The 16,482-nt window shown below is 37.0% G+C and overlaps 1 protein-coding gene across 1 annotated transcript in view; it reads right to left on the reverse strand.

Annotated features, from left to right (window-relative positions):
* Window positions 1–16,482, reverse strand: part of COL15A1 (collagen type XV alpha 1 chain) — a 224,381-nt gene that overhangs the window by 93,522 nt on the left and 114,377 nt on the right. The window contains exons 14-17 of the mRNA XM_007499019.3: window positions 12,144–12,206; window positions 9,989–10,024; window positions 5,293–5,424; window positions 1,195–1,263 (exon numbers count right to left, since the gene is read on the reverse strand). Of these exons, the coding sequence (XP_007499081.2) occupies window positions 1,195–1,263; window positions 5,293–5,424; window positions 9,989–10,024; window positions 12,144–12,206 (300 nt within the window). The remainder of the gene's footprint in view (window positions 1–1,194; window positions 1,264–5,292; window positions 5,425–9,988; window positions 10,025–12,143; window positions 12,207–16,482) is intronic.

Consider the following 16,482-nt stretch of genomic DNA (forward strand, 5'->3'; position numbering starts at 1 on the left):
AGAGAGAAAGAGAGAGGGGGGAGAGGGAGAGGGAGAGAAAGAGAGAGAGAAAGAGAGAGAGAGAAAGAGAGAGAGAGAGAGAGGGAAAGAGAGAGAAAGAATGAGAGACACAGAGAGAGAATGAGAGAGAGAGAGAAAGAGAGATTGAGAAAGAGAGAAGGGGGAGAGGGAGAGGGAGAGAAAGAGAGAGAGAAAGAAAGAGAAAGAGAGAGAGAGAGAAAGAGAGAGAGAGAGGGAAAGAAAGAGAGAGAAAGAGAGATTCTTGGTGGCCCACAGACCATATGTTCTGTTTACACTGTTTTCCCTCTGGGGAAAGAAGGGATGGATGACAAGGGCCAATAAACTCTGCTTTGTAGTTTATCATGAAAATTTGCCTTCTCTGCTTTATGGGGGTTATAAATCCCTCCTGGCAGCTAACGGTGCCTATATTCTTGTATTCTACACTGTTATTCTTCCTCCAGTAACACTTAATAATCTCGATAAAAGGACAATAATATTAAATATGAGAGTATACTCTGGGAAAGTGGAAACTAAAAACAGAAGCATACTGGTTCACTTTGTAAAGTTTTCACCTTGAAAAGCACTTCATTTAATTCTTATGGACAGAACTTTTATTGTTTTTGTTTGTTTTTGGATACAGTACATATTGGGCAATCTATCCATCATTAATTAGATGGCACATTTCATCTAGGACTTGAACGTTCTCTGGGTTCTTATCCTAGAAATAATAATAGTGTCTTTATGAGATAGCAGGAAGAATTATGGAAATTACATAGATGGGAAAGTAGAGGCATCAAATAGGCAAGTTATTTACAATAACTTATAAACTATGGACAAAACTAAGGCATCTCCTTTCCCTCCTTTTCCCCTCTTCTTCCCAGTTTCCTGTCTCCTGCTCTCAAATACTATGCACAAATACCTTATTTCTGAAGAGATCTGGTCACTTAGAATTCTGATTTAAAAAATAAATTTACATAGGTCAGTTAGGTGGTTCAATTAGATATAGAGCCAGGCCTGGAGAAGAGAAGTTTTGGATTCAAATGTAACCTCAGACATTTCCTAGCTGTGTGGCCCAGGGCAAGTCACTTAACCTCCATTGCTTAACCCTTACCACTCCTCCAACTTGGAACTGATACTTAGTATTGATTCTAAGACAGAAGGTAAGTGTTTAAAAAAATAAACAAATAAACTTACATTTGGTGCTGTTGGTCCTGGAGTTTTGGGTTCACTCAACAAACTAACGCTTCCAGAGCCTTCTATATCCTAGAATAAAAAGTATGATATGCAATCAAACAATGCAAACATCCTGTTGACTTTACCTACATTTTTTTTTCAAAATTATCTTGGCTGCGACAACTAAACAGGCAGCAATTCTAGTGACCTGCCCTGGCTTATGGAGGGCACATGGCACAGTGGATAGGAAGCTGGTCTTAGAGCCAGCAAGACCTGAGTATAAATCCTCTAACACATACTCAGGAGATCCTGGCTAAGTCATTTAATCTTTCAGTGCTCTAGGCAACTGTCTAAGACTGTAACAAGGAAGATGTGGCCCTATATTGGCAGAGGGAATTTACTCCTCTGGAAGTTTCTTATGCCAATGAAATCAAAGTTCTGATCCCTATCCATATCGTTGTACCACTCTGCCAAATCACTCATCAAAGAGTGAAACCTGGGATTTTGAGGTTTCAAGCGTAATAAGCGAGTCAGACGTTTACGGGATGGTTACCTGATTAGGGGATATTGTTGAAAGATAAGGATAGAAAGATTGATTGTTCAGTAGATTGTGGAGAGCCTTGAATGTCATGTTTAAAAAATGTGCTTTATTTGGGGAGGTATAGGGGAGCCCCTGAAAGTTTTTGAGCAGACAAATGAGATGGTAAGACTCATGGACCACGAGAAGTGTGTGTGTATGTACACGCTATGTACATACAAGTGTATGCAATGTCCAGAAATATCAGTAATAAAAAATAGAAGGCAGCAATGAAACTCCTTAAATTAAATATGATTAGGTCATTGGCATGAAGGATGATTGGAGAGGGGAGAGAGACAGGAGGGATGCAGTAAGAAACAGTTAAGAACCTTTATATCAACATCATGAGCACAAATCATTTTACTCCTGATCTTAGTTGGTCTGTTCTGTCTTGCCATTACTGGCACATGAAGGGAATATATAGCAGGAATATCTGTGAAAGAAGAAAAAGTCCTGCTGCCAATAGGCAATTGGACCGACTGCTAGATACCAAAGTGATTAAAGCACTGGACTTGGAGTCAAGAAGACATGATCTGGGATCTTGCTTCCGACTCCCCACTAACTGTGGAATTCTAGGCATGTTGCCAAACTCCTCTCAGCTTCAGTTTCATCTGTAAAATGGCAGGGATTGTATTTGGACTTTCAGCTTTAAATCTATAATCCTGTGATTGCAGAACCCTTTCTTAGATTTGGTGGTTTGCTGTTGTATTTGGGGCTCCCGGAGACTCTTCAGACGTGGGATTATACCTCCATGTATTTCTCAGGCATCATATCTGTGGGAAGGTGCCCAAGGATGCTGTCTGTCATGTCTGCCTCCCCTTGCTGTCATGCATTGTGTGTGCTGTGGATATTTGTAGGACCTTCCTTATGGATGGAGATCAGCTAATAGTATAATAACTAAGTCTGTGATTTGGAGGTTTGAAGCCCAATAACTGAGTCAGAAGTTAGTGGGCTAGATAGCTGGTTGGAAGCATACAGTGGATAACTGAAAATGCAGAATTGAAGCTCAAGTAAGATATCAAAGCTGGTTCTATAAATTTAGAAGTCATTTGCATAGGAGTAATAGTCAAAATGGTAACAATAACATATTTATAGAGATTTTTGAATTTATCAACTATCCTTGGCAATATCAAACTTAACTAAATAGCGAGCCTTTATAGCCTTCTTTGAGATCTGCAAAATGCTTTACAAGTGTTTCTTTTCATCTTCAGAACAAACCTGAGAGGTAGATGCTATTATTATCTCCATTTTGGGGGTGAGAAAACTGAGGCAGATAGGATAAGTGACTTGCCCAAGGTCACAGAGCTAGTGAGATTTCAGCTGAATTTTAATTTGAGTCTTTCTAATGCTAGGTGCTGTGCTCTCCCCACTGCACCACTGATTTGTCTTCTAAATGTTTTGAAGCGTGTGTGTGTTATTTGTCATCTTTGATATCATGTCAAAAGAACTAGAAAAAAGCTCTCACTAAGTCATTGAGTGCTTCTTCTATGGAGGGCAATTGGGGAGATATGGATACAAATCACCCAGAATAAGTAGACAAGGATGGGTTGTGATATCTATCATAGGAGGAACTTCTCTATTGATGACATTCCAGTCTATTGAATATTGAATTTGTCTGGGATATCTAAAAGATGAACGTGTCAGTGCAACTGCTGACACAGTGATTGGTGGGAGCTTTAGAGGAGGGAGAGTTGTACTGAATTCTCCAGATGATGGAATGGAATGACCTTTTTCATTCCAAAGGAATCAGTAGATCCAAACTTCACACCAGGAAGAAGAATCATAGGTCTCATTTTAATGTCCTCTTAGGGGGCACAATAGATAGAATGTTGAATTAAGTCATGAACATTGGAATTCATATCCTTCTTCAGGCATTTCATAGCTGTGTGATCCTGGATAAGTCATTCAAATTCTCCTAGCCTCAGTTTTCTTATCTGTAATAATAATTGTACCTACTTCAGGGGTTGTTGTGAAGATCAAAAGAAAAAATACGTGTAAAGTCCTTTGCAAACCTTGCAGAGCTACATGAATGCGAACTGATTTTTATTATTGATAAAAACAATCAAACAAGTAGTTCTTTGTTTAAATCTAGAATAAGTAGAAGTGGGGGGTTGGGACAATTTTTTCCAGCCTCTTCCTGCCTTCCAACTTCCAAATCTACTTCCTCCCCTTGACAATTCAAGTGCCATATGAGTGATGCTTGTGGTCGAGGTTGATTAAGTGAGACATATGTGTACGTATAGACATATATACAGTAAAATAATAAGTTTCCAATAATATTCAATTCCATTCAATAGGCCTTTATTCTATTATATGTGAGGCACTATGCAAGATACTGGGAGTATAAAGACAAAAATGAAATACTAAATCTGTAAAGGAACTTCTAGTAGGCAAAATACTTTTCTTAAAACAGTAATTCAGTGAAATTGGTATATGAAAACCATTTTCCTCACTTTTTTTTTAAACCCTTACCTTCCATCTTGGAATCAATACTGTGTATTGGCTCCAAGGCAGAAGAGTGATAAGGACTAGGCAATGGGGGTTAAGTGACTTGCCCAGGGTCACACAGCTAGGAAGGGTCTGAGGCTAGATTTGAACCTAGAACCTACCATTCCTAGAACTGGCTTTCAATCTACTGAGCCACTCGGCTGCCCTGTCCTCACTTCTGAGATGAAGAAACTGTGGTTTAGTGATTTGCCGAAGATCAAGGGAAATAAGTGTCTTAGTAGGGCTTGGACCCAGATTTCGAATCCAATGCTATCCCGTATTGCCTCAAGCTACCCTTAGAGAACAAGGTGCTTATACTTGCAAAGAGAATGAACACTAACTTCTTTTAAAGTAGTTTTTACTTGCTCAAATAAACTGACTAATAAGGTCTTTGTTTTTGTGATTGATTTTCTCTTTCAACTTTAATCCTACTAGTTGCAGGGACAAAACCCCACAAATACAGTGTTCCCGAGAATTACTGTCTCTCTCTATAACAGTAGCTAATTAGTAGCAGAAAGACTTGACTGGAAGATTTTTAATCTGTTTATTAAGAAAATCTGACCGAATTTAAATTCACTAACACAAAAAGCAATGTTACTGGGGCCATTCAGTTCCACATGAACACAGATCAATGGGACAGAGCCAGAGCCTTCCTACAGGCAGATCATGCCATCATCCACAGAGCAGAACAGGGGTTAGATGTGGGGATAGCCCAGAGGGAGCATTGGAGCTAATATGGAATTGGCTTCAGGCAATTAGCCAATTGCTATTATTGTTAGTGGTTTTGGGGATATCATAGAATCTCTCATATGGTATATGATTAATAAATGCTTATTGAATTTGCTTATAAAGTCTTAAGATGATCACAAAATGTCTGAGAACTTTGCTACAAAGGATGCACCTATATTAGGAATAATACTTACGGAAAATGATGCCCTACCTGAGTCAGTACAATATACCAGAAATGAGGAAAGAGAGTGAATAAAATCAATTTTGTTCATTACATTTAATAATTCATTCATGCATATATAAACTTTTAATTATAAAAAGATTACCTCAAATCCAAGTCCCATTCCACAGCTGGCTCCAGGGGGTCCAGGAGGACCAGGGAGGCCAGGGGGGCCAGGCTCCCCAACAACCCCATCTTTCCCTGGGGGGCCTGGTAATCCTCTTTTTCCAGAGTCACCCTGGAAAATGGAGATTGATTACTTTGAAAAGAGCTCAAAACAGTTGTTGAAACCATACGATATTTGTCTGGCTTAAAAAAAAAGAATCATTCCTTGACAACTAATTTGATAAAAATATGATAGCTGTTTCCTATACAGAATGCCTCAATTCTTCTTCCCACGTTTACTAGTAGAAAAACCGCTTCTTTAAAAACTCTTACCTTCCATCCTAGAATCAATACCATGTATTGGATCCAAAAAGTGTGTGAGGCCAGATTTGTTTAAAAAAAAATTTTTATTATATACTTAGTAACTACCACTACCACCAAAAAAACCAAATCAAATGCACGAAAAACTTCTGTGCAAAACTACAAGCTCTACATTGTTCATAATTTGTTTAAATATATATAAATTATATATGCATGCTAATATATATCTACTTTTGAGTTCCTTTTGGATTTGTTTTACCTAGATTTTTTTCTCTTGATTTTGTGGCTGTTATTTTTTTTAATGCGATCATGGTATTTATTATTCCAATTCTCTTTTCTGCTTTTTTTCTATCTCTTCAAATATTTCCCTTGTTTCCTTTACATTTCCAATATCTGTCATTTCAATAGTATAATATAATCCATTACATACAAATATCACAGTATTTCCAGCCATTTCTCCCATTCAATGCATTTGTATTATATCATTATTTTGTTATAACAAAACTTCCATTATTTTCATACATACACAGCTTTTTACCTTCCCAGTAATGACATTCGGGTCTAACTTTAGAAATGAGATCTCTAGGATAATAAGCACAAACAACTTTGTAACTCTTAATGTATATTTCCAAATTGTTTTCTAAAAACAAAACCATACACAGCATTCTAGTTCTCTCTCCATATTCTCATCAACATTTAATTTGATCACTTTAGCTTCTCTGGTTCTCAGTAACATATATTATCAGGACCATATTGGTCCTTAAACAGCAAAGACAACCTGTTGCCAGGACCATACTCTTTCCAAAACAAGTCCTTCCAGGTTGGTTGTACCCAATAGAATCTTTGTTCCAGTGCCATAATCTCTCAGGGATGCAACATTACCTTGACAGTATGATAACTGTTGAAGTAAGACTTTTGCAGAATATTTGTACTCTCTAAGCCATTGTTGTCCCACCAGAAACTATGTTTTGATTATCTGTATGCTTAGCCTTAGCTGTCTCTAATGTTACACAGGTATATGGGACCTCTTTTGATATCTATCATATTTAGTTTATTTAAGATTCTATTCATCTCCTTAATGTCTTTCTTATTTATTTTTTTGGTTAGATTTATCTAGTTCTGAGAGGGAAAATTAATGTCTGCTCCTATTATTATTTTGTTTTCTATTTCCATCTGTATCTTATTTTCTTTTTCCTTTAAAAATCTGAGTCCTGTAATGGTTGGTGCATATAGGTTCAATATTGGCACCATTTCACTATTTATAACTTCCCTCTCCCAACATAATATAATTACCCTGATCATTATTTTCAATGATATCCGTTTTAGCCCCAACTCTGTCAGAGATCATGACTGCTACCCTTGCCTTCTCTGGATCACTTGAAGTGTAGTATATTCTGCTCTAGTCCCTCACATTCACTCTATGTTTGTCTCTCATTTTCAGTGTATTTCCTATAGACAACACATTGTCAGGTCCTGATTTTTGATCCTTTCTGATATCTGTTTTTTCCTTGGGTGAGTTCATCCAATTACACTCATTGTCATAGTTATTAATTGTGCATCTCCATCTACTCTGTTCCTCCTCATTATTTGTCCCTTTCTTTCTGCTGTATTCCTACTCAAATACTCAATTTCCTTTGACTAATTCCTCACCTATTCACAACCCTTAATCCTTGAGCCTTACCTTTTATTTCTTATTCTATCCATCTTTCCCCAAACCCTTTCCTTATTCCCAGATTGTGCCCTCCTACTTTTTGATTTCCTTATCTGCCCCCACCTTATTCCCCTACCTCTTGTTATATACCCCTCCCCCAGGTATCTTTCCCTTCCCTTCCTTTTCTTATCTCCTTGTTCTTTTCTCTTCCCAATCCCTCCCTTTTTCCATTACCCTTCCCTCTAGTTTCTCTATTTGTTAAGAAAAAAATTTGACCCTTCTAATTGTGTATGTTGTTATCTCTTTATCCCAGATATGAGTTGTGTTCTAGTGCTCCCAGTCCTTCACCATTTGTCACCTTCTCCATGGCAGTTCCTCCACTCATTCCTCCTCCATATTTGATAACCATTCCATCCTGCCTCCTAGTCGATTCTTACCATTTTGGTTCATTCTATCACAATTTCTCAATTATGAGTCTTTCATCTATATCCACCCCTTCAGAAAACTCAGACAATGATCTTATTCTCAGGGGCCATAGATGACACTTTTCTATGCCACAAACAAAGAATTTGATCTTTTGCGAAACTTAGAATTAGTCTTTCATTACCTTTGAATGTTTCTTATAGGTCACATTTTCTGCTGAGTTCTGAAATTCCTTTAGTTTATTAAATATCAATTGTTTCCCTTTTATAATTATGCTCATTTTTGTGGAGTACGTTATTCTTGATTGTAAGCCTAGTTCTTTTTCTCTGCAAAATGTTGTGTTCCATGTTCTGCATTCTTTTATTGTTGAGGTTACTAAATCTAGTGTTAATCTGACTGTAGCTCCAATGGCATTAATTTTTTTTTCTCGTTGCTTGTAGTATCTTTTCCTTATCCTGGGGGCTACAGAATTAGCAATGATGTTTCTATTCATTTTCATCTTTGAGTCTCTTTGAGGTAGTGATTGGTGGATTCTTTCAATTTCTATTTTATCCTCTGTTTCTAGAATTACTTGGCAGTTTTTCTTCATGATTTCTTGTATTATAATGTCCAAATTCTTTTTTTATCATCACTTTCCAAAAGTCCAACTATTCTTATATTATATCTATTTGATCTGTTTTCCAGGTCAGTTATTTCTATGACATGATATTTCATATTCTCTTCTATTACTTCATTTTTAAAATTTTGCTTTACTATTTCTTGCTGTTTTAGGAAATCATTAGCTACCTTTCTTCCCAAGTTTTCTTCCACTTTTGTCATTTGGTTTTTGAGGTCCTTTTTAAGCTCTTCCAAAAGCTCTTTTTGAGTTTGTGGCCTTTTATTTTATTTCTTTGCTGTTACTGAAGTAGATTTTTTACTTCATTGTCCTCTGAGTTTGAGCTGAGATCTCTCTCCCCATATTAGCTATCAATAGTTGGTTCTTACTCCTTTGCTTGCTCATTTTTATTTATTTTGTTCATTTTTAAAATTTCAATGTTCAGGTCAATCAACTTAATTATTGACTTTTCTGGAGGCCCAGAGTTCCTATTGTACTGATGTATGTTATCTCAGGTTTTAGGATTTTTGTGTTTGTTTTTTCCTTATATCCTATTTAGTTATTGTGGTTTTTATAGTCCAGAGTCAGATTATTACAGGTCCCTTGTTTAAGTCCCTGTCTACAATTGACTTCAGATGCTCCAGCCAGGGCTTGTGAGTAGTTTTGCTACTGCAACTACAAGCAGTCCCTCTGCCAAAAACCAGGGACTCCACTCTCCTGGCAGTGACCCCAGCTGATGGGGTCTTAGTCCCTTAGCAGACACACTCACTGGTGTGTGCTCCTTCTCTATTCCTCCTCTCCTACCAACACAGACTATACAAAGAAGGTGTCCAATCCTCATTTTTTTGTACCTCCAAAATCCCTTATTTGTTAGCAGTGAGACTTGAGTTTTTGCCCTTAGAAACTGGTGCTTTGAGGGGCCACTCCTTCAGTTCCTAGTCCTGGGCCAACAGAAGCCTACAGTAGATATAGTTGTTCCCTGGGCCCTCTGCCTATAGATTTAGATTCCAGTGGTACCCTCTGGTATTCAGGCTCCTCTGACTCAGCACACAAGGTGAGGTTGGTAATCCTGCCCTCCTAAGCTTCTTTGTGGATTCCTGCTGTTTGTCCTGTTACTGCCTCCAGGGTCTACTGCGGTGGGACTGAGGCTGGGGAAGTCAGAAACTTTTCTCCGTAGTTGTTCTTAGCTGTTCAGCTTCACTTGGAACTCCTATCTGTTTCTGCTACTTTTAGTGTTGATTTTATGGAATTATTTTTTATTGTTTGTGGGGTGTTTCAGGAAGTCAAGAAAGCTTCAGAACCTACTCAGATATCTTCCTCGAGGTCATATTTGAACTCAGGGCCTCTTGACCCCACTCTTGGCTCTAAGTCTACTGAGTCACCTAGCTATTCTTTAGATAAACTTTTAAACTAACGAATACATTTTTGGAAGAGGTGGCAAGAAAATTGTAGAAACATATTTGACAAGTCTCCCATGTATATTGTCTTCCCATGATTTTTGTTTTCAACATTTGGGATGTTTTTCTATGCTATTCTACATGATTGGGTTGTGATTTGCATGGATATGGGGAACTTCTGTACCAATGAGATCATAGATTTACTTAAATAGTTGAGTACATTATATTTTGACAATCATACTCATGATACATACACAATTATATCTTGAAAAAATATCAGAATGAGACCATAAAGATGCCCTTCTTTTACCTTTTCACCAATGGAGCCATTAGGACCTTTTTCACCCTGAAAAATAAAATAAATTCCAATTTAAAGTTAATAATAATTAATAAAAGGATGTATTGTTATGAATCTTTCAGGGTATAAGACCAACTTTCCCAATAGTGAGAACTGTCCATCTTTACAATATCCCTGAAAAAGAGTTATCCAATTTCAGTTTCAACAATGGGCAGGGAAGGAAAGGGAACAGTCATTTATTTATTTATTTATTTATTCATTCATTCATTCATTTATATATTTATTTATTCATTTATTTATCTATTTATTTATTCATTTATTTATTTAAAATCCTTACTTTCCATTTTAGAGAGGTAAGGAGGAGGCAATGGGGTTAAGTGACTTGCTCAGAGTCATACAACTAGGAAATGTTTTATTCTAGATTTGAACCCAGGATCTCCCATCTCTAAGTGGAGCTTTCAATCCACTCCACCACCTACTACGCCCTAGAACAATCATTTATTAAGCACCTACTGTATGCCAGGCACTGTGTTAAGCACTACAAATTTTATCTCATCTGATCTTTATAATAACCCTGTGAGATAGATATTATTACTATTTCCATTTTACAGTTGAAGAAACTGGTACAGACAGAGGTTAAGAGATTTGCCCAAGATCACATAGCTAATTTGTATTTGAGGCAAAGTTTGAATTCAGATCTTTCCAACATCATCATTAAGAAACACTGGAAGATTCAATGTAATCCATCCAGCTGGGGTAGAGTTCAATGAAAAGAATACTGGATTTGGATATGGAGCATGACATAGAATGCTGGTCTTGATGTCAGGAAGATCTAAGTTCAAAAACTGCCTCTTATATTCACTACTTTGTGATCATGGGCAAATCACAATGTCTTTGGGTTTCAGTTTCTTCATTTAAAATGGGAAATACACCATAACACATATCTCACAGGATTGTTGTGAGGCTTAGGAGAATTAATATATGTAAAAGACTTTTTTTTCAAACTTTAAAGTGCTATAGACATGTCAGATAGTATTGTTCAAATTTCCCATAGCAAAATCTCTGAATTTAATAAAAAGTCAAATTTGTTTAAACATCTTATAATTTATATAATTACTTTCCTTAGAATAACCTTGTGAAGTAAGGTACTATTTCCCCTATTATGGAGTTAAGAAAACTGGGACTTTTGCAGATTAAAGGACTTGTTCAAGGTGACATCATTGAGAGAATAGTCTACAGATTCTTTAAGTTCACAGCTCTTTTGTATTCTCTTCAGAATAACACTCTTCAGACAAACACTCTTCAGAAATCACTTAAGACTACTTTTAAAATACCCAAGTACAAGGACATAGATAGGACAAAAGATTTAATGCTAAAAGAGAATAAGGGAATTTAGTGGTCATCTAATTTAATTTCCTGATTTTAAAGAAAATCAGAGAGATGAAATGAGTTGCCTGGGGCAAGTAATGGTACCAGGAGAGAGAAGAGAGTTGGAAAAAGATAAGGCAGAGGGAAAAGGGGAGGGGAGAAGAGAGGGAAGGTGGTAGGAAAGATAGGGAGAGAGAGAGAGAGAGAGAGAGAGAGAGAGAGAGAGAGAGAGAGAGAGAGAGAAAGAGAGAGAGAAAGAGAGAAGAGAAAGAGAGAGTTGGGGAGAGAAGTGGAGAAAGGGGAAAAGAGGTGAGAGAGAAACAATGCTTGCATTTGAGAGGTGAAGAGATATTATTAAGTATATGTATGTAATATTTCTTTTAAAAGAAAAAATATGGTAGCTCTAAAGTTATTTCTACAAAATCAAACTTTTTCTTCTTTTCTAAAAACTGATTTTCATGAAAATTGAGTTGATTTAACTTTTAAAAACTATCATCAGAGCTTCCATATATAGGAAGCATGAATAGAGTTGAAAGTAGCTGACCCTTCCAAATCATAAGTGATCTCCATCTACTTTGATCTTACATGGCAGTCTTTTGGTTTGTATTTGCCTACATCTCTAACAGATATTAAAAGTAAGATATTTTGTAAACTTTTTAAAGCCTGTAGGAATATGACTTGGTGTATTTGTTATTACATAGAGGAAAACTCCAGGCAAGACTATTGCAAAATTCCCATGATTTGGAAGCTGCTTTTGCTTTCTATTTTATTTGTATCCACCCTTTGATCCTGATCTTACCTTTTCTCCTTTCATTCCTGGAAGACCAGCAGCTCCATTAAGCCCTGGATGACCATCAGGACCCTATTGAATCAAAACAACTTATGAGATCAAACCATCTCTAGGAAATTAAGTGAATCATTATGACAAGACTCTAAGATCAGTTGGCTTGGCAAAGTGTTGTTTTCAATGCTGTATTTTTATATTTTACCATAGAAGACTTAAACCTAAGTCACTGAAATCCTTAAAATACTAGACCTTAGTATGATATAGTCAAAAAGATGAAAAAACAGAGACCAAGAGAGGTGAAGAAATTCACTCAAATTCTTTAAGTTAAGAAGCAGCTGAGCTAAGGTTCAAACCCAGGACTTTCAACTACAAATCTTTTCTTCTTTCCACTATATCATATTGCTTTTTTCTACTCAATTTTTATTTCTACAATAAGATGGGACATATCTTATTGTGTCCCAGGTGGAGTCACTGGCTTAAAGATTTTCATGAAAAATATTGTTTTTGGTGACTATAAAACAGTAGAAAAAAGATTTTGAAAGCCCGAGTCCAGTTTGTGAGATGAACAGTTCTCCAAACAGAATACAACTGATTCAACAAGGTATATGTACTGAGCAGAATGTTGTTTTTGAAGAAAACCACTCATTTCCTATAAAAATAGTTGTCCCTCTGGAATTTACCACACATTTCTTTCAGTTCCATTTATGACAGACTCAGAGAACCCTTTGAGATATGCAAATATAATCAAGAGAGTTTAGTTGTCTTAAGGCAACTCAATTTTTGGTTTTTATTTTAAAAGTAAGTAAAAGAAATCTTGAGAATGGCTATCAATAACATCAAAAAATAATCACAGACTGCCCCCATTTTCCTCCCTTTAAAATATTTTGGATATTTGTCATAAACACTCTCAGCTCTTATCTTATTTGTGAATACAATAATTTCTTACTGCCTTTTAGCTCATTTCTGCTTTTTTTTGGTTGTGTGGAAAAAAAGCTTTGCTTCATTAAAAAATACAGTTGTAAAATATTGGATTATATGGCTTCAGATGCCAGTATTGTTTAAAACATTGAGTCATATTACTTTATTTCACTCAGAATTAATTAATTAAAGTCAACTGGATAAGAGACAGTACCATTATATATTGTTGGTATAAAGAGTAGATCATAAGTTCTGTAGAAAAAGGGTCAAAGAAGAGGAGATTGTTTTGGAAGATTAGAAAGAGCTGAGAGACTTCTGGGTAAGCATGGCTGCAGAGTAGACTCAGCCTACTTCCTCTCCTCAGACCCAATGACACAGACGACCTCAAAAGACCCTCCCAAAATTAAAAAAACAACCATCCTGAGAAGAACAGAAAGACCCAACAACAAGGCAAAGCTCTGAAGGTAGGTGGGATTCCTGCATCTCCACAATATAAGGAAACGAAAAGCTGACCCACCCTCCCTTCCCCCACCAGAGAGATGGAGCCAGAGTTAAAGTCAGCACTGGCCAGAATCAACAAGTGAGGGAGGAGCACCCCAGGACTGAACAACGGGCAGCCCCAGATCTTGGGATCTGAATAAGATCACCAAGGTCCTTCTCCTGAGGTTACTAACACCCAAAACCCTGGCAGGCAGGCTAGGGGAGCACAGATCTCAGACACCCAGAACTAGCACACTATAATCACCGAGTGCGTGAAGGGATCCCCTGACGTGAGCAAGGGGCACCTACAGGTCTTGGGAGTTAGCTAAGACCACCAAAGACTTTCACCTGAGAGCACTAACTCCCAAAATGCTGGCAGGCAGGGGAGGGCAGTCCCTGGGTCTCCCAAGGAAGACAGTGCAGCTACAGAGAACCTAGAATTAGCCTGAGACTAAAGCCTTGACCATTAGACCCTTATACTGATAGCAAGTACTACTCATTCAGATTTCTGACTGGAAAGGGGAGGAAGAAAAAACAAACAAACAAAACACAGAGATGGCAAACTGTACCCAAGAACCCCAACACCCCAACACCAAGAAAAGTAAGAAGAAGGAGGTGACTTTGGATATATTTTATGGAGGGAAAACACAAAAAACAGAGGAAATAGCAGAAGAGGAAGCACAAACAAATGCTCCGAAACCTTCCAAAAGAAATGGAAATTGTCCATAAGCTCTTGAAGAATTTAAATTGGAAGTTATCAAAAAGATGGAAGCCTTCTGGCAGGAAAAATAGGAAATAATGCAAAAGGAACTCAGCAATCTGAAACACAAAAAAACGCAACTACAGAAACAGCTGGAAGCCTCAAATACTAGGATAGACCAAACTGAAAAGGAAAACCAGGCTTTAAAGGTCTGAATCAGGCAACTGGAAGACAATGATCTTGCAAAAGAGCAAGAATTAATAAAGCAAAGTCAAAAGACTAAAAAATTAGAAGAAAACACAAAATATCCCAATGACAAGGTGACAGACCTGGAAAATAGAGGAAGGAGAGACAATCTGAGAATAATTGGCCTATCAGAAAATCCATAAATAAATAGTAATCTTGACATCATAATACAAGATATCATCAAAGAAAACTGCCCAGAGATTCTAGAACAAGGGGGTAATACAGGCATTGAAAGAGTTCACAGAACACCCTCTACACTAAATCCCCAAAAGACAACTCCCAGGACTGTAATTGCCAAATTCCAAATCTTTCAAGCAAAAGAAAAAATCTTACAAGAAGCCAGAAAAAGACAATTTAGATATAAAGGAATGCCAATCAGGGTCACAGAAGACCTTGCAAGTTCCACTCTGAGTGACCATAAGGCATGGAACATGATTTTCAGAAAGGCAAGAGAGCTGGGTCTTCAACCAAGAATCAGCTATCCAGCAAAACTGACTATATACTTCCAAGGGAAAGTATGGGCATTCAACAAAATAGAAGATTTCCAAGTTTTTGTAAAGAAAAGACCAGAGCTCTGTGGAAAGTTCAATATCCAAACACAAAGAGCAAGGAAAACTTGAAAAGATAAATATGAAGGAAAGGGAAAAGGAGAAAAATGTTATCTTTTTCAAACTCTCTTCTATAAGGACTACATTTATATCAAATTATATATATTAATATGCGGGGAAATTGTAATGTGTAACTCACAAAAATTGTATGCATCATTAGAGTAGTTAGAAGAATCACGCATAGGGAATTATTGGGTCATTAAGACAATATGGAGAAAGGGGAGGTGAAAGAAAGAAAAAGGGAGAGGATGAATCGTTGATGGTACTAAGATATACTTCAAGAAATAGAGAAAAAACTAAATAGAATAATCTTTCTCACACAAAGATACACATGGGAAGGGGAGGGGAAGAAATTTCCTATAGGGAGGAGAGGAAGAAAGTGTTAATTGGTATTACTCAAACCTTATTTTCAGTGAAATCAACTCTGAGAGGGAAGAACATCTAGATCCATTGGGATCTTGAACTTTATCATATCCAACAGGGTAAGAGAGAAGGGGAAATTAAGGAGGGGTGGAGGGAGGGAGTATAAAAAGGGAGGGAAGGAGAGGGGGAGGGGAAGGGAACAAAAAGAGAGGGGCTAGAAAGGGAAGCATATCAAGGGATGGGACTAGGGGGACTAATCTAAAGTAAATAATTGGTTTAAAAGGTTATAGCTAAAGAAGAAAGGTCAGAATTAGGGAAGGATATCAAAATGCCAGGGAATCCACAAGTGACAATCGTAACTTTGAACGTGAATGGGATTAACTCATCCATTAAACGTAGATGAATAGCAGAATGGATTAGAATCCAAAACCCTACCATATGTTGTCTTCAAGAAACACATATGAGGCAGGTTTATACTTACAAGGTTAGAACTAAAAGATGGAGTAAGACCTTCTGGGCCTCAACTGATAGAAAGAAGGCAGGAGTTGCAATCATGATATCTGACAAAGCCAAAGCAAAAAATAGACCAGATCAAAAGGGATAGGGAAGGTAAATATATTCTGTTTAAAGGGAGTATAGACAATGAGGAATTATCACTAATCAACATGTATGCATCAAATGGTATAGCACCCAAGTTTTTAATGGAAAAACTAGGAGAATTGAAAGAGGAAATAGACAGTAAATCCATATTAGTGGGAGACGTGAACCAACCACTATCAAATTTAGATAAATCAAATAAAAAAATAAATAAGAGGTAAAAGATGTGAATGAAATCTTAGAAAAATTAGAGTTAATAGACATATGGAGAAAAATAAATAGGGACAAAAAGGAATCCACCTTCTTCTCAGCACCACATGGCACATTCACAAAGATAGATCATACACTAAGTGGTCACAGAAACATGGCACACAAATGCAGAAAAGCAGAAATAATAAATGCAACCTTTTTAGATCATAAGGCAATAAAAATAATGATC

Source organism: Monodelphis domestica, chromosome 7 (assembly GCF_027887165.1).
Source record: "Monodelphis domestica isolate mMonDom1 chromosome 7, mMonDom1.pri, whole genome shotgun sequence".
Classification (NCBI taxonomy): domain Eukaryota; kingdom Metazoa; phylum Chordata; class Mammalia; order Didelphimorphia; family Didelphidae; genus Monodelphis; species Monodelphis domestica.